At 53.3% G+C, this 21352-nt stretch overlaps 1 protein-coding gene across 4 annotated transcripts; it reads left to right on the top strand.

Annotated features, from left to right (window-relative positions):
- On the top strand, positions 1-19332 carry SLC35C2 (solute carrier family 35 member C2). Of its 4 annotated transcripts, none has more exons than XM_032142854.2 (10): positions 1-62; positions 5682-6059; positions 6671-6821; positions 7818-7881; positions 8579-8651; positions 9238-9406; positions 9514-9597; positions 12265-12440; positions 13595-13724; positions 17357-19332. In XM_032142854.2, exons 2-10 carry the CDS (start codon positions 5940-5942, stop codon positions 17410-17412), a joined length of 1023 nt encoding a protein of 340 aa, XP_031998745.1. In that variant the 5' UTR covers positions 1-62; positions 5682-5939; the 3' UTR covers positions 17413-19332. The 4 variants fall into 4 exon arrangements, with proteins under 4 accessions (XP_031998745.1, XP_031998742.1, XP_058288962.1 ...); XM_032142851.2 differs by lacking the exon at positions 17357-19332 and adding an exon at positions 13961-14745; XM_058432979.1 differs by lacking the exon at positions 17357-19332 and adding an exon at positions 13961-14745 and having other exon boundaries at positions 9301-9406.
- Positions 19333-21352: the final 2020 nt, after the last annotated feature.

Raw genomic sequence — 21352 nt, forward strand, 5'->3', positions numbered from 1 at the left:
CGGCGGCTTCCGGCCTCGCACTTCCGGCGGGAAGATTCCGGCCTGGAGCTCCCAAGGCCGAGGTGAGTGGGTGCGCGGCTGGCCTCCCGGCGCACTCCCAGAGGCTAAGGGGCCGGGTTTGGAGACGGGAAGCGGGCTCCCCGCCCGGGCTCTGCGCGGGTTGACATGGGTTACGCCACGCCCCTGCCCCTCCCCGGGCCTCAGTTTCGCCGTCTGTGGAGGGGGCAGGGGTCTCCAAGCGCCCTCCTGCAAGGCACCTGCCGGACGCCGGCTCATCTGGTATCTCCTGAGCACCTGCGACGTCCTGGGTGCGGGACCCAGGCCGGAATCGGACACGGCTCTGCCCTCTGAGAGGCTGCTTCCCGCGGTGGGATTGGGGCGGGCAGTAAACACGTGAGCAAACAAGGAAACGTCAGAGGTGGGAAGTGCCACGAGGACTGGGAGGGGTGGGGCATTGGAGAAAGTATTCAGCCAAGCAGAGGTCTGCGGAAGGGAGCTGAAGCCAGGAAGAGCAGCAAGTAAAGAAAGACACAGGCTTGATGTGTTTGACACGTGGCAGGGGGCCGCTGTGGCGGGTGCTGGGGCCAGTGGCAGAAGAATGAGGTTGCAGAGGCCTTGTGGACCAGGCTGAGGAGCTGAGCTTAGCCTTAGGGCATGATCTGTTTTGTGTGCCTAGGCCATCTCTCTGGCTGCTCTATAGATTCCGGGCCTTAGGGGCGAAAGAGGAAACAGGGAGACCAGTTAGACCAGTGCAGTCAGCAGGTGAAAGATAATTGTGGCTTAGACTGTGGTAGTGGGAATGGAGAGGAAGAGAAGTAGAGGGGTTAAGAAGTGTATTGAAGGTGGAACTGACAGGGCAGGATTTGAGAAATGACAGAAATAAGTGGTCAAAAGTGACTTCATCATAGATTTTTGGTTTTGGCTTAAGTAACCGAGTGTATTATGCTGGCATTTACTAAATGACTCTGGGATAGATTGGGAGCGTGAGAAATAATTACAAAATCTTAGGGCATCTTAAGTTTTAGATATTTGGAGTGCAGCTACCAAATAGGCAGATACAGTCTGATACAGAAAAGGTCAGGGCTGATGTGAAGAATTTAGAAATGATTGGCAAGTGGATTGGATAGGATGAGATTATGTAGGGTAAGATTTAAGAAAGAAGAGAAGCCAGGTTCCAAGCTTTAGGCACCCCATTTTCATAGATTTTTATAGATTGAGTTGACAAGAAGGTGCCAGCAAAAAAGACCAGTAAAGAGTCCAGAAAAGCAGAAGAAAAACCAAGAGAATGTGGTATCGTGGCACCCAAGAGAAGGTTTTTTCTAGGAGAAGGAAGTGATCCATTGTGTAAGGTAAGAATAGAGACTAAGCCGACCCGGCACGGTGGCTCACGCCTGTAATCCCAGCACTTTGGGAGGCCAAGGCGGGCAGATCATCTGAGGTCGGGAGTTCGAGACCAGCCTGACCAACATGGAGAAACCCTGTCTCCACTACAAATACAAAATTAGCCGGGCGTGCCGGCGCATGCCTGTAATCCCAGCTCCTCTGGAGCCTGAGGCGGGGGAATCACTTGAACCCGGGAGGCGGAGGTTGCCGTGAGCCGAGATCCCGCCATTGCACTCCAGCCTTGAAACTCCATCTCAAAACAATAACAACAACAAGAAAAAAGAATAGAGACTAAGCCTTTGAAGGGGCAGCAGGGAGTAGGATGTGGTGACTCATTGGAGCAGTGGAGATGGGCTGAAGTGAGGGCAGGGGGTGAAGGAGTTGGGCTGGCAGTGCGGGGTCCTCTGGGGAAGTTTCACTGTTAAGGGGACCGGGAGGGGAGTAAGCCTCTACCATGAGCCAGCATTTAATGCTATACCTGATGCCACTTTACAGTTGGAGAAACTGAGTCCAGAGGTCTCTCCCTTTACAGTTGGAGAAACTGAATCCAGAGGTCAAGTAACTTAGGGTCACACAGTAGTGAGTAGGGACACCAGGATTTGATTCTCGGTCTCTAACTCCAAAGCCCACACTCTTAAGCACTAAACCATGCTGCCCAAGTTACAGTTGGGAAGATTGAGGGAAGCAGGTGCGGCAGTGATGCACCAGCCAGCCTTCCCTTGATGTGACTGCTGCCTCCAGCTAAGCTGCTCTCTGTGGAAAGTGGGGCAGAATATGGACTTTCCTTCCTGAGCAAATGAGATTTCAAAAAGAGTTGTTTACTCCTTTAAATCTTGTTTCCCTTATAAAATAAGGGTGGGGATCTTTTCAGTTTCATGTCTGTGTCTCCAGTGGTGGGCCTACAGGAGTGCTTAATAAATGCCCATTAAGTGCCTAGATAATCTCCAAGGACCCTTCTAGCTCAGATTTGGCTTTGTGTTTGTGCATAGGTGACCTTCTGAATCCCAGTAAGAAAATGAGTTAACTTTGAGACAGCGCTTCTTGTAGGCGGGGTAGCCGTAGGGACTGCAGGGGACCTGGGCCAGGTCTGTGAAGGAAGGTCAGCATTTGAACAGTGGAGGGAGGGTGTTGCAGTGCTGCAGCAGGAAATGCAGCAAAAGCAGAAACTGCAAGAAGTTGGTTAACAGAAGAGTGAACAGACTTCCCTGGCTTGGAAGCCACAGGAGGAGCCATGAGGGAAGAGTGCTCAGAAGAAAGCTCTGTTAGTGCCAGCATGTCCTGTGAGTGCCTGTCATAGGACAGGGTCAGCAGCGGTTCTCAACAGGGAGCAGGTTTGATCCCCAGGTGACATATGGCAGTGTCTAGAGACATTTCTTGGGTATCACAACTTGGGATGGGGGGAAGGATGCGACAGGTGTCTGGTGGGTAAGGGCCAGAGATGTTGCTAAACATCCTGCCATGTAGAGGATGGGTCTTCTCACAAAGAATTATCTGTCCCCAAACAGCAGTAATGCCCAGGTTGAGAAACCCTGGTGTAGAGGAGAGTGTGGGTTTTGAGATCTGTAGATGTATGTTTGAGGCCCGTGTGCCCTCTTTGTTGGAGGAACCTGATGGTGGTGGTTGCAGGAGAAATAGAATCACGTAGGAGACTCATGCAGTCATTTGGGGAGAGGATGGTGGCTGAGATGATAGTGGTGGAGTTCAGGACATGTGCTCATATTTGGGATATTTCTGAAGATAGAGCCAACGGTATTATTGATTGAATGTAGGCTGAGAGGAATCAGATGAGCCCAAGGCTTTTGGCCTGAGCAACTAGGAAAGTAGTGGAGCCATTTGCTGGGATAGGAAGTAGGAAGAGGAGCAGGCTTGGATGAAAGGGGGGTGTGGAAAACACGAGTCAGTTTCAGACACTCTAGATGTGAGTGAGATGCCTGATATGAGATATCTAAGGGAAGAAGAGGTTAGGTAGGCATTGGATATTCTTCTGGAGTTCACATGAATCAGAGCTGGGGCATATATTGGGAAGATGTCAGCTTACAGAAGGCATTTGAAGGAATGAGAATGCATTAGGTCAGGTAGGAGTCTCAACTTATTGGATCTGACACTTCTTTTTTATTACAAATATTTTGTAACAGTCCCTTTTATTACCCTAAAATGAAACATATACTTAATAAAAACTGCCTACACATGATTTTTAAAAAATCAACAATGCGGCCGGGCCTGGTGGCTCACGCCTGTAATCCCAGCACTTTGGGAGGCCAAGGCGGGCAGATCACCTGAGGTTGGGAGTTCGAGACCAGCCTGACCAACATGGAGAAACCCCCGTCTCTACTAAAAATATAAAAAATTAGCTGGGCGTGGTGGCGCATGCCTGTAATCCCAGCTACTCTGGAGTCTGAGGCAGGAGAATTGCTTGAACCTGGGAGGTGGAGATTGTGGTGAGCCGAGATTACACCATTGCACTCCAGCCTGGGCAACAAGAGTGAAACTTCATCTCAAAAAAAATAAAAATAAAATAAAAATAAATAAATCAACCATGCCCTATAACATAAAAGGAAAGTAATTGATAGTAAAACAAAATATGTTTCAATATTTAAGTTCCTGGGCACAATAGTGCTGGAAGTCGCAGTGAAGCTGTCCCTTCTGTGTGGACCCTCTAGGAGTGCGATGGCCACAGACGCAGACTGACACAGCCGTGTTGTGTCGCACCTCGAAAACCACTAGTGCCATTGCTGTAGATGATGTGGTTTTTCCAGAATGGGAACTTTTGGTGCCATTTTGAGACCAATTTTGACCATTTTCAGTCTCCCTTCATTGCACATAGGCATCTTATTCTTGGAAATGTTAGTTCACAGCAGAACCATGGAAACACTGTGTTTACATGTAAACAGAGTTACATTCTAGGTTCAGATAATTATAAGCTAATCTTTCACCTATATGAATGTCAAAGTCGTGTGGGATGCAGAGCAGTAACTGGCTATGTGGACTGCCCCTTCTTTATCCTTGCTTACTGAACGCCAGGAGCATATCCCCAAAATACCGCCACAGGTTTCCAAAGCTCCTCTGAAGACAACTGTAGCCCCAGAGATTCATTTGGACACAGCCAGCTCCCTGTTTGCCCCGGGGAGGGGAAATAGTAACATGAGTTCTAGAGTGCAGAATGGAATGCAACCGCTCCCTTCAGAAATGGTGGGGTGGGAGACGGAGAATGTGTCTGATCTTGAAGCCTAGGAAGGCTTCGAGAAGAAGGTGGCGTTTCAGTAGGATGGGAATGTCTCAAAGGAGGAGCTGTGGTTGGGGGGGCACCCAGATGAAGCAGCAGGTATCATCACATAACGCTGGACCTGAGGCTTCTCCAGGTGCAGACAGGTCTACCCGGCATGCTCTGGGCACTCATCAGGGTTGGCTGGATTGACAGGGAGGCTGGGAGTGATTTCATTTGGCAATACCGTAAGGCAGGCTCTGCTTCCAGGGAGTAGTGGTTACAGCCTGGTCTTACAGTGTTCCAGCCGTTAGTGTTGGTTTCCTTCTCCATTTTTAACCCCTAAAGACCAGACCAGTCCCCTGAAAATCACGTGCCTGCTCTCTGTCAGTCATCAAACCAAACAGAGAACTTAAAGTATGCCAGGTGTGCATAAGGCCAGTGTGGTCTTACTGGTCCCTATCTTTGTGCCACTCATAGCCTCTCAGGGGACACAGACATTACTCAAATCACACCCTGCACAAGTGCTATGAAAGAGAAGTAGGAGAGTCGTGAAAGCCACATGTATCTCAGGGGACTGATTCAGGGGATGGGGTGGGGATCCCTGAAGAAGTGACCTCTGAGCTGAAGATAAGTAGGATCGATGAAGGACTGAAGGGTAGGTGCAGTGTTTGTTCAGTTCCTTCAGACAACGGGAAGAAAGCTGGTGTGTTTGGGGAGCTGAAAGGCACCCAGGGGGGCCAGGTCCTGGAGAGCATGTGGCTGAGACTGGGAAGACCAGCAGGGCCAGATCAGGCCATGGGAGCCCAAAGAAGGGTCCTGGTCTTTATCAGAAAAGCACTGGAAGCTGCTGAAGGGTTTTAAGCAGTGGCCTGACATGATCAGATTTGTGTTTTAAAAGGTCACTTTGGTGGCAGTTCATGGAGAATAGTTTGAGGTGACAAGAGAGCAGACATGACATGGGTCTCTGGGACTGCCTGTGCCGTTGTGGGCAGCCCCTCCAGAGCCCTGAGTCACACAGCCTTCAGAGGCACCCATGGCTGTGAGAAGCACAGTCTCTGCCTAAGGCTCCAGAGCTGCCCTTTTTCCCCAGCAGCAGACCTCGGGACCTGTGAGCGCTGCATCCAGTTAACCATGGGAAGGGTCAGCACCAGCCACCAGCCCCTTAGGTGAGGACTCTGCCTGGGGCTCCGCTGATGGTTCCGAATCATGGAGCTGCAGAGAGCTCCTCCAGCCAGGAGACGTTCTTGGTGAAAGCTGTGGTCTAACTCCGCTGGCTCTTCCTGCACATTGTCTTCAAGAGGGGTGCCTGCCCTCCGCTGACTCAGGAGCTCGTGTGCTGCAGCCACCACGAATGGGGAGGTGGGCCCTTGATGTGGCCTTTGTGTGGAAGGCGGTGTTGACCCTGGGGCTGGTGCTTCTCTACTACTGCTTCTCCATCGGCATCACCTTCTACAACAAATGGCTGACAAAGGTACCAGGAGGCCTTGCTGGGGCGGGGCGCTGGGATGAAGGTGGCCAGAGCCATGGCTATGGTGCCTTTCATGTTTAACAGGAAGGCACAAGCTTCAACCAGTCTAACTGGAAGCCAGTCACGGCTGGGCTGGAACAGGGCCCTCCAAGCCCACCCTGCCAGGGTTCCCCTTCAGTGTTTGGATCCATGGAAATCAAGGAGAGTGGGGGGTGTGAAGGGATGAGCTGGGGAAACTGGGGCTTAAGCAGCAGCTATTTACCCCACTAGAGAAGTATTTCAGTATTTTAATAAGTGATACAACGTAGTGGGCCGCAGTGGCTCTCACTTGGGCATAGGCTGTGAGGAAGGCTGGGCAGGTAGCTCGCAGGTGTGTTAAAATGGTGGAGACAGCACCAGGCTAGGATTGAGCCCCTTGGCTGCCACCTGTCTGTGATCTAAGAGTCTGTCATTCCAAGCGATGATACTGTAACTAAGGGCCCTACACACATAGCAAGGTCCTCATGAACCACTGAATGAGCCCCACTCCAGCAGAGGGGCGAAGAGGAAGAGGGAGCCGGTGGGGGGCAGGCTGTCTAAACCGAGCCGGGGTGTCTGCTTTGGGCTCCATACAGAGCTTCCATTTCCCCCTCTTCATGACGATGCTGCACCTGGCCGTGATCTTCCTCTTCTCCGCCCTGTCCAGGGCGCTGGTTCAGTGCTCCAGCCACAGGGTCCGTGTGGTGCTGAGCTGGGCCGACTACCTCAGAAGAGTGGCTCCTACAGGTAGGTGGGGGACCTCAGTGAGGGCAGGGCAGGAAGATGGGCTGGGGAACCATAGGATGAGAACAAGAGAGACACCCACATGTCTGGAAGCCGAGTCCCTCCCATCTTCCTACACTGTTCCTCCTCTGCCCTCTTGATCTGGCCTCCCTCCACCCACGCTGCTGCCTCTTGCACACTGTGTGCCTTCCCACTGCCTCACCACACACCCACAAAACCCCCGCTGCACCCACGGCCCCGCAACTCCCTCACCCGGCAGCAAACACCAAGCCTGGAGTGCAGCCCTCAGGCCTGGAGATAAGTGGTGAGCAGGCAGGGTCCCTGCCCTCGCAGGGCTGTGACACGGACATGGAGGGTACTACGGAGCCCAGGGAGGGGGACCAACCCAAGGCCGGGGCCCATGGCTGGTAGAGGAAGATTTCCTAGGCCAGGTGCCGAGTAGGCAGAGCCCTCGAGTAGGCAGAGCCCTGAAGGATGCATGGGACTGGTTGGCCCTGGGAGGAGGGGCCCTCGTGGCCCGAGGGAGATTTAGTGCCAGCTGTGGGGTCTGGAAGGGAACTCAAACATGTTTCAGAATACTGAGAACCCGGTGCTGGCCAGAGGAAGTAGGAAAAATGAGAACTGAGAGGGTGGGCAGGGGTCACGTCCTGGAGGCCAGGTTCCCTATGGAGGAGTTTGTGTTCCATCCTGAGGGAAAAGGGTTTCCAGTAAGGGATCAACCAGATCGGGTTAATACCTCTGCTCAGGGAGCTCGCCGGAATGTTTGTGGAAACCACACTGGCCCAGCCAGTTGGAATGGGCCCCAGCCCTCGTGCTAGAGCAGCCCCCCGCCTTTGGGGGCCAGATATTAGTTGCTGGCAGAAAAGAAGGCCCGAGGGCCCCACAGGAGGCACCGGGATGGTTCAGAAGTGGGGGACACTCAGGTGCCTCAGGGTACCAGCCCACCCCAGCAGAGTGTGGACCTCCCACACCGTCCTGTGGGTGCCTTTGTCTTCATAGCTCTGGCGACGGCGCTTGACGTGGGCTTGTCCAACTGGAGTTTCCTGTATGTCACCGTCTCGCTGTGAGTACTGGCCATACCCTGCTGCCTCCCTTCAGGCTCAAGCTCTCTGTCTGTCCAGTGGGGTGTCTGCACACATGGCTGCCAGGCCAGCCACTCCACCACTCTGGGACCAGCCCTTGCTCACTCAGTCTCTCCCTGGCACCCAGCAGCTCTCCGGGAAGTCGCCAGCCTCTTCCATAAGCCCAGCGCAGAGGGGATGCTGTGCCCACCTGCCAGGCAGCGTGGGGAAGCCAGGGAGCTCACCCAGAACCCCATTATCAGAGCAGGGGAGGGCAGGCTGCAAGGCCACAGACAGGCGGCCACTGGTGGGTGGTACACGCAGCCACAGCAGAGCCCCGTGTGGCCTGGGGGCTACACAGAGTTTCTTCTTCCCTTTGATATTTTGCTTCAGAGAGCACAGTTCCTGCCTTCTTGTCCTACTTCTCATCCTTCCTTCCCACTCCTGGGCTCTGCCGAGGGTCAGGTAAAGAACAGGATTCAGGGAGCTCAACATCAGACCTGCAACCTCTTCTCCCTGGTGATAACCAGAGGCCTCTTAGTCAGAGATTCCTTCTGATTAAAGGTCGCTTATCAGTCAGATGACTTAGCCCAGCTCTGTTTGGTCATTTTGCTCAGTGATTTGTGTTCCTGCTCCTTTCTCAGTGATGGGTCTGAGCCCTGGGCTCCAGCAGTGCATTGTGGGTAATTTTGCTTCCAGGTACACAATGACCAAATCCTCAGCTGTCCTCTTCATCTTGATCTTCTCTCTGATCTTCAAGCTGGAGGAGCTGGTGAGGCCCCAGCGTCTCTTGTGTCCTTCCTGCCCCCACAGATGCTAAGAATAAAGTGGGAGTCCGAGCAGTGGCTTGTCCCGCTGTGTGACAGAGGAGACAAGCCCAGTCCAGGTGGCAATAGATCCCTTTCTGAGAAGGGACCTAGACACGGGCAATATTCAGAATATTTAGAAACCAGTGTGGCAGGGTAATGACCGAAGGTGAAAGCACTGCAGGATGAGGGTCCCAGCAGAGCCAGGTCTAGGAAGCACCCTGCTGTGGGAGGCAGTAGCCCTGTGTGTTAGGCCCAGGGAGGAGGTGGGACCACTTGGGGGCCTAGGACAGCCATCATTGTGGCAGAGCAAGCAGGGCTGTTGGCATACCAGCTGACCGTCAGCCCTACATGCTGACAGCCCTACATGCTGACAGCCCTACATGCTGACATGCAAGGACTGTCCAGGACCCCCTGGGATGGAGCTGAAGGGTGGAAGGATTTCTTGCCCCAGGGGCAGCCAAGATGGCTGCTGACCCCAGGCTCCAAATGTGATGAACCCTTGACCCTCAAGACCCCCGAGTTAGCTGCCATTGCTCCCCATCCTACCAGCGTGCGGCACTGGTCCTGGTGGTCCTCCTCATCGCCGGGGGTCTCTTCATGTTCACCTACAAGTCCACACAGTTCAATGTGGAGGGCTTCGCCTTGGTGCTGGGGGCCTCGTTCATCGGTGGCATTCGCTGGACCCTCACCCAGATGCTCCTGCAGAAGGCTGAACTCGGTGAGCACGTGCCACTCATCCTCCAGAGAGAGGAACCCCGGCACAGGCAGGGCGGAGGCAGGGCAGGGCCGGACCAGACCTGATGGTGCCCATCTCCCGCCCTGCAGGCCTCCAGAATCCCATCGACACCATGTTCCACCTGCAGCCACTCATGTTCCTGGGGCTCTTCCCTCTCTTTGCTGTATTTGAAGGTATGTTGGGCCTTCCCTCTTGAGGGCATCTCAGTGCAGCAGACCACAGATCCTTGCCCTGAGCCCAACACAGTGGTAGCTGCAGAGATTATTGAGATCAAAGATGCAGTCCCTCCCCTGGAAGTGCATGGTTTGGGGTCCAGACAGATGCAAACAAAATGGCTGGAGTCCAGCATGATAAATGCTACAGAGAAAGCACATATAAAATTCAGGGAACAGTAACAGTAAGTGTGCACAGAGCCCTCAAAGTGCACCAGGGCTGTTCTGATCTTTGTAAACGTAGGAACTCATTTCATCCTTACAAAAACCCGGTGTGGCAGTGCTATTATTATCCCCCATTTTGCAGGTAGAACAAAGTGAGGCACAGAGAAGTAAAGATAACTTGCCCAAGGTCCCATAGCTCATAAATGAGCCAGGATTTGAAGCCAGCGGCCTGGCTCCAAGTGGTCCAGCCCTACTCTTAACCACCCTATCCTGCCTCTAAGGAGTGGGGAATCAGGGATTGTTCCAGGATGCTGGAGTAATCAGGCAAGTCAGAAAGGCTTCCCAGGCCGTGGTTTTGGAGGGTGAGTGGGATTTTGGCAGGCTTCAGGGAGCAAGGCATCTGGGAAGTAGGAATAGGAGGTTCAGCCATGTCCAGGCATATAACATGGGGATGTGTGTTCAGGGAGTGTGGGCCATGCAGGATCAGCAGAGGGTGGGCTTCCGGAGCTGGGGGCTGAAGGCCAGGAGCCAGCACACAGAAGCCTGGGGACATGGTCAGTTGTTCGTCCACTGTCGTTGTCCAGGGATGAGGAGAGCCCTGGAGAACTGTGTAGGCTGGGAGGTGTGGCGCCACCTTCCTTTCTTTGATGTTTTGGGATTAGCTTTGTCCCCTTTCTGTTTATCCTTCCTCCCAGAGTCCTGTCTGTAATGCCCTCAGGGTCATTACAGAAAATTCTGTCCCACATCCATTTAAGTTTCAAGCAGTGAAGCGTCTTGAACCTCCCCAAGAAAATTATTCTGAAGCCCCGTTGTCCAGGAAACTTCTGTTCAGGGCCTCGTTTTTTTTTTCCTCTTTAAAATCTCTCCCCATTCCTTCATTATGCCCCCTTGTACCAAACGCCACACTCTCCCTCCCCTCCCGGGTGTTTACACCATGCCCCATCTCTGCAAAACCTCATCTGAAAGCCCCTGGTAGTCGTCACTTAGCAAAGCTGCATGGATTTAGCTCCTTTAATCTTTTCTGGTAAATTAATCCCCCAAGCGCCTTCATTACTTATGTTGCTCTTCCCCAAATTCCCTTCAATTTGCCGACGCCTTTGCAGTACTGCTGAGCCCAACACCAAACAAGATGTCCTACACTGTGAGGCTGTTTTGCCTGAGGGGACTGTCACTTGGCATTTCTTTGGTGCTTCCCTCCAAAAATCTCAAAATACTTGTCCAGCTTCCAGCTACCACAGGTGTCTCTTGTGCCCAGTTCCGGGCCTCCCTTCACCCTGTGCTAATACACCACAAGGACTTTCCTGTGGGAGGGACGCTGGGAGTCATTCTCCCAGATGGACAGTGTTGGAGGGACGATGACTCCTCCGAAAGTCTAAGCTAAATTTGGGGTCGGGGGTGTGCATGCCTGTGTTTCTGGAGCAAGGGGCCATGTGTTTGCATTTTCTTTTTGGGAAATGTTCACCAAGTGATACCGCGGGTTGGAGAAATACCAGCCTGGTCGCAGGCCTCTCATTTTATCAGTAGGGAAACAGGTCCAGAAAGGGGACACATCTGAGCCCAAGTCCCACAGCTCTGTACTAGCAAGACCTAGATTAAAAGGAACGTTTGTAGGGATAGAATTTTGTCCCTGTTTGTAGGTGAACTGGCTGAAATGTAGACCAAGGAGCTCCCTGAGTGGGCCAGGGCACTGTTGGTCCTTCCTCACTTGGTGGCTGCCCTACCTTCTTTAGCCCAGTAGTTGCCACAGCTCCAAAGACCCCATGAAGTCAGCAGCCATGCGCCCCTCCCCACAGACCAGTAAGGGAATACTGTCCAAAGGTGCAGGGCACTTCCATCCATCTTTCCATGCAGGGCCACCGCCCTCTACTTTACCCCAGAGGCTCAGACGAGCCCTCCCCATCATTCCGCTAGGATCCCCATCATTCCGCTAGGATCCCCATCATCCCTGTAGGATCCCCGTCATCCCTCTAGGATCCCCGTCATCCCGCTAGGATCCTCGTCATCCCGCTAGGATCCCCGTCATCCCTTTAGGATCTCCGTCATCCCGCTAGGATCTCCGTCATCCCGCTAGGATCCCATCATCATCCCGCTAGGATCCCATCATCATCCCGCTAGGATCCCATCATCATCCCGCTAGGATCCCATCATCATCCCGCTAGGATCCCCATCATCCTGCTAGGATCCCATCATCATCCCGCTAGGATCCCCATCATCCCACTGGGATCCAGCTTGTATTGCCCCCAGGCTCTCTGGCAGCCATCACTGTTTCCCTGGTTTCCCCAGGTCTCAGGCCATCTGCATGGGATCACTTTATACCTCCCATGCTTTTTCTCTGGGCTGCAGACGGTCAGCAGGTCTCAGTAAGGACTCACTATGACAATGGAAAATCTCATGTGGTTGGCACTGGGCTGGCCGAGGCAGCCCAGGACCCGGCCTCCCACTCTCTCTCCCTATTGCTTTCAGGTCTCCATTTGTCCACATCTGAGAAAATCTTCCGTTTCCAGGACACAGGGCTGCTCCTGCGGGTACTTGGGAGCCTCTTCCTTGGCGGGATTCTCGCCTTTGGTTTGGGCTTCTCTGAGTTCCTCCTGGTCTCCAGAACCTCCAGCCTCACTCTCTCCATTGCTGGCATTTTTAAGGTACAGACTCAGGGGTGATGCCAGTCCTGTCTTAGAGAGGGAGACTCCACGGATTTCTCACCAGCAGCTTCAGTCCCAGCTCCTGCACCCCAGGGCCCTGTAGAGAAGAGACGGAAGTGCCCCATTACATGCCAGGCACTTTGCTGAGTGCTGTGCTGGCCCCTCCTTCCGCCTTGACCACAGCCCTGTGAGAGGGTATGATCACCCCCACCCCACAGGGACACAGATGGAGAGCCGCCCCTCCCCAAGGGCACAGCAGGGGCCTCAAAGCCAGCTCTGACTCCGCTAGGCCTGGAGCACATTCACATTTTACCTTGACTGCCAACTCTGGCACTGGGCAGTAGCCTGGAGCCACAGGTTGAACAGCCCCTATCCAGACTCATCAGGAAAGGGTTCCGTGATTGACTGGCGGTGTCCTCCAAGGCCACGGCCAGGGCTAGTGAGACCCTGAGCAAGCGCCCCTGTGGCCAGCCTCGCTGTACCTCTGCCTCGCAAGCCTGTCCTTCCCTCTCACACCTCTTCTCACTTCTCCCTCTCCCTCCCACACATGTCAACAGTCCTCCCTGTTCAGGGGCAGGGAGGGACTTTTCTCTTTGGCCAGTCACACACCAATACTGAAGCAGTGTTGCCTAAACTCAGAAATGCAGGCCTCTCCGAGGGTCTTCTGGCGGCCAGCCGCATGCTGAGTCATGGCTGTGGTTCTTGGATGAACAGCCTTGCCAGTCCCGTTTGGAGTCTGTTTATAGAGAGCCCCGGGACCAGTTGTGTCTTCAGCCCAGGGTAACACAGCATTCTCACGCGGAGGCTCGAGGCTCTCTTCTACGGCTGCCTTCTGGGGCAGCCGTCCTTTATCCTTGTGGATAAGGCACGATCTGGACACCCTGGTCCCCAGCCTGGGATCTGGTTTGCCTCTTTTATTCCTGACAGAATTCCGTGACAAGCATCTCCTTTGTTGCATCTCACAGAGGGAGGCTGGCGGGACAGCGCTGCAAGCTGGCCGGGTCCCCTGACCTCTCTGCCTGCCTGGGCCCAGGATTTCAGGCAGATCTTGATCTGCGCACCTGAGTGTACCTAGTCCCCCTACCTTCCACCCTCCTGGCGAAGCAGCCAAATCCGCTTGTTGATCATGCTCCTTCCTGCTTCTCTGCCCCCAGGAAGTCTGCACTTTGCTGTTGGCAGCTCATCTGCTGGGCGATCAGATCAGCCTCCTGAACTGGCTGGGCTTCGCCCTCTGCCTCTCGGGAATATCCCTCCATGTTGCCCTCAAAGCCCTGCATTCCAGAGGTAACCTGGAGTCCCTTCAAGAACCCTCTGTTTTCTGTTCTTCTCCCTGTGACTCTTAGTGATTCTGATGCAGGAAGTGTGCCCGGTGGCTCTGCTGCCGTCACTCTTCTAGGAAGATGTGGGGGTCATCTCCAGAGTGGGTGGGTGGGGCCTGGGTGACTCAGCACACATGCAAATCAGAGCAAACCAAGAAAACCACGACTGGGCCTGTAACTGTGGTCTCTCTCTATCCCAAGGTGATGGTGGCCCCAAGGCCTTGAAGGGGCTGGGCTCCAGCCCCGACCTGGAGCTGCTGCTCCGGAGCAGCCAGCGGGAGGAAGGTGACAATGAGGAGGAGGAGTACTTTGTGGCCCAGGGGCAGCAGTGACCTGCCAGGGCAAATGGCTTAGAAGCAGGCCACTCCCCAGCCTGCTGCCAGCACTCACTGTGCTTAAGCCCCCGGGGCTCTTCATGGTATCTGGGAGCTGTGGACGGGAGTCATCAGATGGTGGGGCCAAGCCAGGGACTCATGACTCTTGCCCCTCCCTTCAGAACCTGGTCACACAAGGCGAGCACCAGGCCAGCCTGGGACTGGCCAGAGCTGGGCCCAAGCTGCGCTGGAATCGCAGCAGGAGGGAGGAGTGGGCTTGTTCTTCCCAACCACTTCCCAGGCTCTGACAGCCAAGACTCATTTCCAAGGCACAGCAGCTTTCTAAGGGGACTGGGTTTGGACTGGGTTTTGGACCTCAAAGGGCTGGAGCCTCATCACCTGGGCAGTCTTTTCTCAGAGAGCAGGTTTCTTTATAGTTTGGAAATAAATGGTTCACGGTCCACTGGCCGCTTTGTGTTGCTGGAGACGTGGGGACAGGGAGGTGACAGTGTGGGCCTGGCCTCTCCTTTCCTTTCCCTGCCTGGGGCCTTCTTCAAATGTCTAGTCTTAAGCCAGGCCTCCTTCGTTTTCTCGCTCCTGTTAGAACACCAGTGCCCTCCCCATGGGGCCCCACTGCACCTGCTGGCAGGAAATAAATGAATATTTACTGAGTACTGCATTCTGGAGACTTTCCATGTTTTCACAGCCTAGTTTGAATCCTGGCTCTGTCACTAGCTGTGTGACCCTAAGCAAATGACCTAACCTGTCTGTGCCATAGTTTTTAAATCTGTGAAATGGGGATAATATCTATCTCAGAGTCCTTTTGAGATTGAGTCATTATTAGTAACAGATTAAATGTTATATAAGCATTTCTTTAATCCTTTTAACAACTAACAGACTAAAGCCTGGAAAAGATAAAGAGCTGCTTAAGTGGCCAGGCTGGGGTTCACGTCCAAGTCTGTGTACCTCTGTGTATGCACGTGCTGCACGTGACATCCACACTGCCTCCTGGAAGGCTTCATGGGCCCCTGGGGCTTGGGCCTTCCACTCCTCCTTGACCACGTCCCACCTCTTCTCTAGACTGCAGGCCTCTCTCAAATGAGGAAGGGTGGGGGCAAGACCCCAGCTCTGATGTGCTGTGGACTGAGTCTACTCCTGTAAGCTGGTTCCCGGGCCCTGGGAGACGCACCGGCCCTTGGGGACAAAGCTTTCCAGGCAAAGTGCTCCTAGGCACTCACAGCAGGTGGCGCCATTGCACCACACTGGCTCCCAGAGCCCAGCCGCCCTGCCACCGCCATCCAGACACTGGCAGAAAAGGGGTGCTTGGAAGAGGACAGTGGGTGTCCATGGGTGGGGACAAGGATGGGGCTTGTTCTAAAATTGTTTCCATCAGGTTGGAGTCACTAAAGCTCGCTCGGTTAAGCCAAGGAGAACTTTAATACTTTAAAAATGGGTCTGCAAACTTCCTGTAAAGGGCCAGATAGTAAATATTTGGGGTTTGGGGGCCATATGGCATCTGTTGCAGCTACTCTGCCATTGTAGCACAGAAGCAGCCATAGATGACACAGACCCAGGGTGTGGCTGTCCCAGTGAAACCTCATTTACAAAAGTAGGATCCAGCTTGCCGGCTGAAGTTTGCCAGCAGGAGAACCCTCAATAATTCTCAAGTCCAACTTCCACTTCTGCAGCAGGAGACTGAAGCCAGGAGGGGGCGGTGACTAGCCCGAGGCCCTCAGAGCCTCCGTGCTCAGGAGGAGTCAGACCGAGATCTGCCTCTAATTCAGATTCCCAGCACAGACTAAGCAGGCGGAGGTGGAGCACCAAGGGCGCTTGGAAGCGGCCCGTTATCTGGCTCCTGCACCTCTGCCCCCCTTGGATTCCGCAAGCTCAGAGGCCAAGATTAAAGGAGGCTCGTGCTCCAGCTGGATGATTTGGGAAGAGCCAGCCAAGGAGGGGGACCAGGGCCTCCTCCGTCTTAGAGGCTGCTTGGGATGCAGGCCGCTTGGGCGGTGGGGGGAGCTTGCCAGAGCCCCGCTGGCTCAGGTGGATGAGAGCTTCCTGTCTGCTCCCCCACTGCCCGCCTCCCAGCACAAGGAGCAAGCGTTGCTGTCTGGTGCAGTAATTATAAGGTGCAGAGCGGGGGCCCATACCTCGCACATGTTGGGTTCAATGACAGCCCTTCATTTAGCAGCAATTACCAGCCGAACCTGAAGGAGGGCTCCCTCTCCTCCCCCACCCAGCCCACCCAATCGCCTGGCCTCCCAGGCCAGACAGTGTCAACCTCGGCATTGAGCCCTAGAACCACCCATGCTGTCTGCAGCCATTGCATCTCGGGGCTGCAGCATCACCATGGCAACGCGGTGCTTGCACAGGTTGAGGGAAGCTGAGGATGTGACTTGTCTCTCCAAGGCTGTGGTGTCTGTCCCCACACAGCCCCCAGCTCCGAGGCTTCTGCAGAAGGGGGCGGAGAGAGGAGGGCTGACCTGCAGGTTCGAGTTTTCAGTGCCTACATGCCCACCACCTCTCCCAGGGGCCAACAGTGGAAGGAAGGTTAATGCCCCCAATATGTGAGGACGTCCACAGTTGGTGCTGCGGTGGCGGTGAGAATGGGCTGCAGTTTGCCTGTGGGAGGGACCTGAGCCATCAGGCAGGGCCCGGCATACCTTCATCTTCACTCTGGTACCCTTTTCTGCCTTGAGGGCTCAAGGGATTGTCTCCATCTGTTTCTGCTTTATCCTGCAGAAAATCTTTAAACCTGAAAATCCCAGTGGCTTGAGAGTAGTTACATGGCACCAAGAGAATTCTCCTCATGGTACTTGCTGCAGCTTCCTGCATCACACACTAGTGATGGACTGCGGGTGGGGACTCCCAGGCCATCCATTTAGGTTGACAGCATTCAGTGAGTGCTGGCTACATGGCAGATGCTGCCGGACTTGGGGACAGAGACATTCATTTTTGGAGTCAGTCTTCCTCCCAGCCCAGGGAAGTGATGAGGCAGTGGGCTGGGGAATGGGGAAGAAAGAACAGAAAAGACTGTTCACTGGGCACCATCTAGGCCTTTGCCATAGGTTATTTAATCTGTAACAGCCTGGTGCAGTAAGGACTGATTGTATTTCTTTCCTAGCTGTGGAAACTAAGTTCCAAGTGGTTAAGCATAACAATGGCCAAGGATACAGTCTGCAGACGCCGTAGACTGAGAGACATGTCTCTCTGTGCTGTGATTAGCTGTGTGCTTTTGGACACATTGCTGATCTTCTCTGAGCCTGTTTCCTTGTCTCTACAGAAGGAATAATAATATATACACCTGAAGGAAGCTACTGTGAAGGTGAAATAAAATAACGTAGGTAAAGCACACAGTGCTCGGCTCACAGTCATCACCACCCAGGAAATGGAGCAGGAAGGACGTCACATAACTCGCCCAGATGAGAGAAGGAGCCAGCGTTGGAGCTCTGGCCTTCCGAGATCCCCATCTCTGCTGCAGTGTCTGGTAGTGAGCATGCACTTAACAGATGCTTTTTTTTTTTTTTTTTTTTTTTTGACATGGAGTTTCACTCTTATTGCCCAGGCTGGAGTGCAATGGCACGATCTTGGCTCGCTGCAACCTCCGCCTCCCGAGTTCAAGTGATTCTCCTGTCTCAGCTTCCCAAGTAGCTGGGATTACAGGCACCCACCACCATGCCTGGCTAATTTTTTGTATGTTTAGTACAGGGAGCTCTAAAGCTGAGATGCCTTTCAGAGTTGTCCCAAGTTGGGGTGAGAGGTTCATGGCTTTATGCCACAGCATTTTTTGTATTTTTAGTATTTTGTATTTTTGTATTTTAGTACATGTTGGCCAGGCCGGTCTTGAACTCCTGACCTCAGGTAATCCACCTGCCTCGGCCTCCCAAAGTGCTGGGATTACAGGTGTGAGTCATCGCGCCTGGCCCAGATGCTTGTTTTTTGAAGGAATTTCCACTAGTGGAAACTAAAGTGGGGATTTTACAGGTTCTAACTTCCAAATGACTTGCCCTGTAAGAAGGGGCTGCTCCCTCCCACCGCCACCCATTCCTGCCAGCCTCCAGTCTCCCAGCCATCCCATGGAGCCTTCACCCTAACTGCACAGCCCTGACATCAGCCAGGTCCCTTCACCCCTGCTTTGTAGTAACCAATTAGCTTAACGTCTGTTCCCATGGTTATTTAGTTTCATTGGCAACTAACATATTTCCCAGAAACAGGCCAGCATCTCCCAGTCCCACCACCATCCTGCTGGTGGGGCTGTCCTCTTCTGGATGTCAGATGAGAACTCTCCTGCTGGGGAACAACAGAAGGACAGAACACAGAACCAGAGGAAAATGCATTCAAATGCATTCCATCAGTGTTTCTGGACCGTCTACAATGTGCCCTACCCAGTGATCACTGCTGGAGATATAGAAGTCATTAAAACATGGTCTCTGTCCTCAAGGAACTTCTTAGGGCTTTTTATTTTATTTTATTTATGAGAGATGGGATCTTCCTGTGTCTTCCAGGCTGGAGTGCAGTGGCACAATCATAGCTTACTGCGACCTTGACCTCCTGGGCTCAAGTGATCCTCCCACCTTAGCCTCCTGAGTTGCTGGGACTGCAGGCTTGTGCCACCATGCCTGGCTTCTGCAAGGCTTCTTAATCCAGTGGATTCCCTGGGAAGTAGATTCAGAGATGGAGATTAGAGTGCAGGACATTTATTAGAAAGTGGTCTTGGAAAAATTACCTGTGGAAAGGAGAAGGCGGCAGGTTAGGGCAGAGGGGAAGTTGAGCTTCAAGGCAGTCCTACCAAAAGCCTCAGCCAACCCCACGGGGAACTCTAAAGCTGAGATGCCTTTCAGAGTTGTCCCGAGTTGGGGTGAAAGGCTCATGGCCTTACACCACAGCATTGACCTGTCATTGGAAGTGAGCCTGCCCCTAGAAGGAGATGTGACTTTGGGTAAGGCAGTTTCTTCAAGACAACCCCCAAAGAAGGATGACTGCCAGACTCCCAGCAACTGAGGAAATAAGTCATTCACTCCCAGCTGGAGACCTGAACACCACATCACAGTGTCTACCACAACCAGGGTCCACAGTCTGGCTTCAGGGATCTTTGAAGAGGAAAGCAACATCCAGCATGTGTGTGCATTTACATGTTTTTCTGGGAGACAGTGTACTTGACCCCGAAAAGATTAAGAATCATTGGGCTATGGAAAGCCAGACTCATTCAAAACCATGTGATCACAGATGCACATGGTAGTTGTTCAATAAATATAAAAGGACGGATGGATGGATAATCGATGGATGGGTTGGTGGATGGACAGTTGGGTGGATGGATGGAGGGATAGATGGATGATGGGTGGATGGATGGTTGGATGGATGGATTGAGGGGTAGATGGATGATGGATGGATGGTTGGATGGATGGATGGAGAGATGGATGATGGATGGATAGATGGATAGGTTGATGGATGGATGGGTAGATGGATGATGGATGGATGGGTGGATGGACAGATGCCATAATCGTTTAATGTATGGGAGCCACAGGAAAGGGAGCAACCGTCTGGGTCAGGAGGAGGGCAGACTTCCAGGAAGAGCTGACCCTTTTGAATTGAGTCTCGAAGACTAAATAGAAGTTTGCTAAGCAGACAAAAGAAGAAAGGCGTACCCTGCAAGGGGAAAGCAGATGCGAAGGTGCAGAGATGTGCATGAGCTTGAGGATGGTGTGTTTGGGTGCTGTAAGAATTTGTTCACCGTGGCTGGCCAGAGATGCACATGGGGAAAGAGGAGGGGGAGCGGGGCTACTGATCCATCTTCGAAAAGAGGAGGTATCCTGATAGGATTTTCCATCATGTTATTTTGAACAAGTAAGTAGATCCCCTCCCCGCCCCCTAACACTCAACAGTGGTATCTCTAGCATGAGGAGGGGGAAGAGGTAGGTCCTAAAATAATTTCATGCGAGTGAAGAGCGTTGGGTCATTTACCACATTTTCCATGCTTCAGTTCCTTAGTCCTGCAGTCCACCCTGGGAAGCCGTTGGTTCTGAACAGCCCTGCTTTCCAGATATGAAACAGGCTCAGAGAGGCTAAGTAACTTGCCCAAGGTCACTCAGCTCATTAGCCACCAAGCAGACAGCCCTCTAGCCCAGCAGGGGCTTACACCTCCCAGAGCTCAGCAGCCCTGCAGTTGGGATGGCAGGCAGCCTCACTACCCTCCTGGGATTAGGTTACTCTGGCTAGGGACAGAAAAGATGGCCCACTGTATGGGGCCCAGGGCCTGGCGGCATCCTGCTAGCAATATTTTGCTCTGCAAGGAATCCCCCACTGAGCCCAAGCCTCCCATCCTGTTGCTGGGCTGCCCCATGAATTAAACATGCCCCCGTGGTTAACTCAGTAATGCTTTTATTAATAGTTAATTACTCCACGCGCACTGGGGAAATGAGACTCACTCAGGCCTCGTAAATTAAGGCAGTGATCTCGTGAAGGAAGCCAATGGGAGTTCATTACCCCAGCCCCTTCCGACATTGTACCTCTGGGCTTGCCATTTAGCGGTGCTAAACGAGAGGCGCTGGCGGGGACAGGAAGGGGGGACGTGGGGACAGGGGCCTTCTGCAGGGGGAGGCGGGAACTGGAGGATGAGTGTCCACCGGTTTCCTGGGAGAGAAAGGGCCCTAGGAGATGGGGCGGAAGCATCAGCTAGGAAATGTGATCCCTGCACCTTGGCAGCTTGTCATCTGCCTGTGTTCCCTGTCACTGCTAGGGACTCGGCACAGCCTCCAGGGATTCCCAGATGGGGCAAGGCCATCTGTCTCAGGTGTGGGACTCCCTTACCCCGTCCGGGCCTGGAACTGGCCCTGCCCCAGCCTCTGCTGGTGGTGTCCCCCCTCATGCAGCCCATCAAGCCCTGGGTAGGGAAGAGCAGATCCCTCCTCAGAGTCCAGGGCCCTGCCCCCCCCCACCCCTGCTCTCTCATTTCACAAATGTCGAGACTTCCCCTTCTAGTTTTTGTTGTGTCTGAAGCCAATTTCCCATCCTGACTCTGCTGCTGAGCTGGATAAGGGGCTTGCGCTAACCTGGTTTCGTTTTTCTAAATTTAACTTTCTCCCAGGTTTTGTTTCCCAGGAGACAGAATCCCCTCTATTTATCTTCCTAGGAGAAGACAGCCAATGTCCGCTTTGAACCTACTATGTGCCAGGACCTGTCCCTGTGGGTTATGTTCGTTGGCTTTAATTTCTAGCCGTGTGACTCCACCTCCCGGAGTGTCCGTTTCTTCATCTGAAAATGGAGATGATCATAGGACCTG

This window comes from Hylobates moloch, unplaced genomic scaffold (assembly GCF_009828535.3).
Source record: "Hylobates moloch isolate HMO894 unplaced genomic scaffold, HMol_V3 SCAFFOLD_21, whole genome shotgun sequence".
NCBI lineage: Eukaryota > Metazoa > Chordata > Mammalia > Primates > Hylobatidae > Hylobates > Hylobates moloch.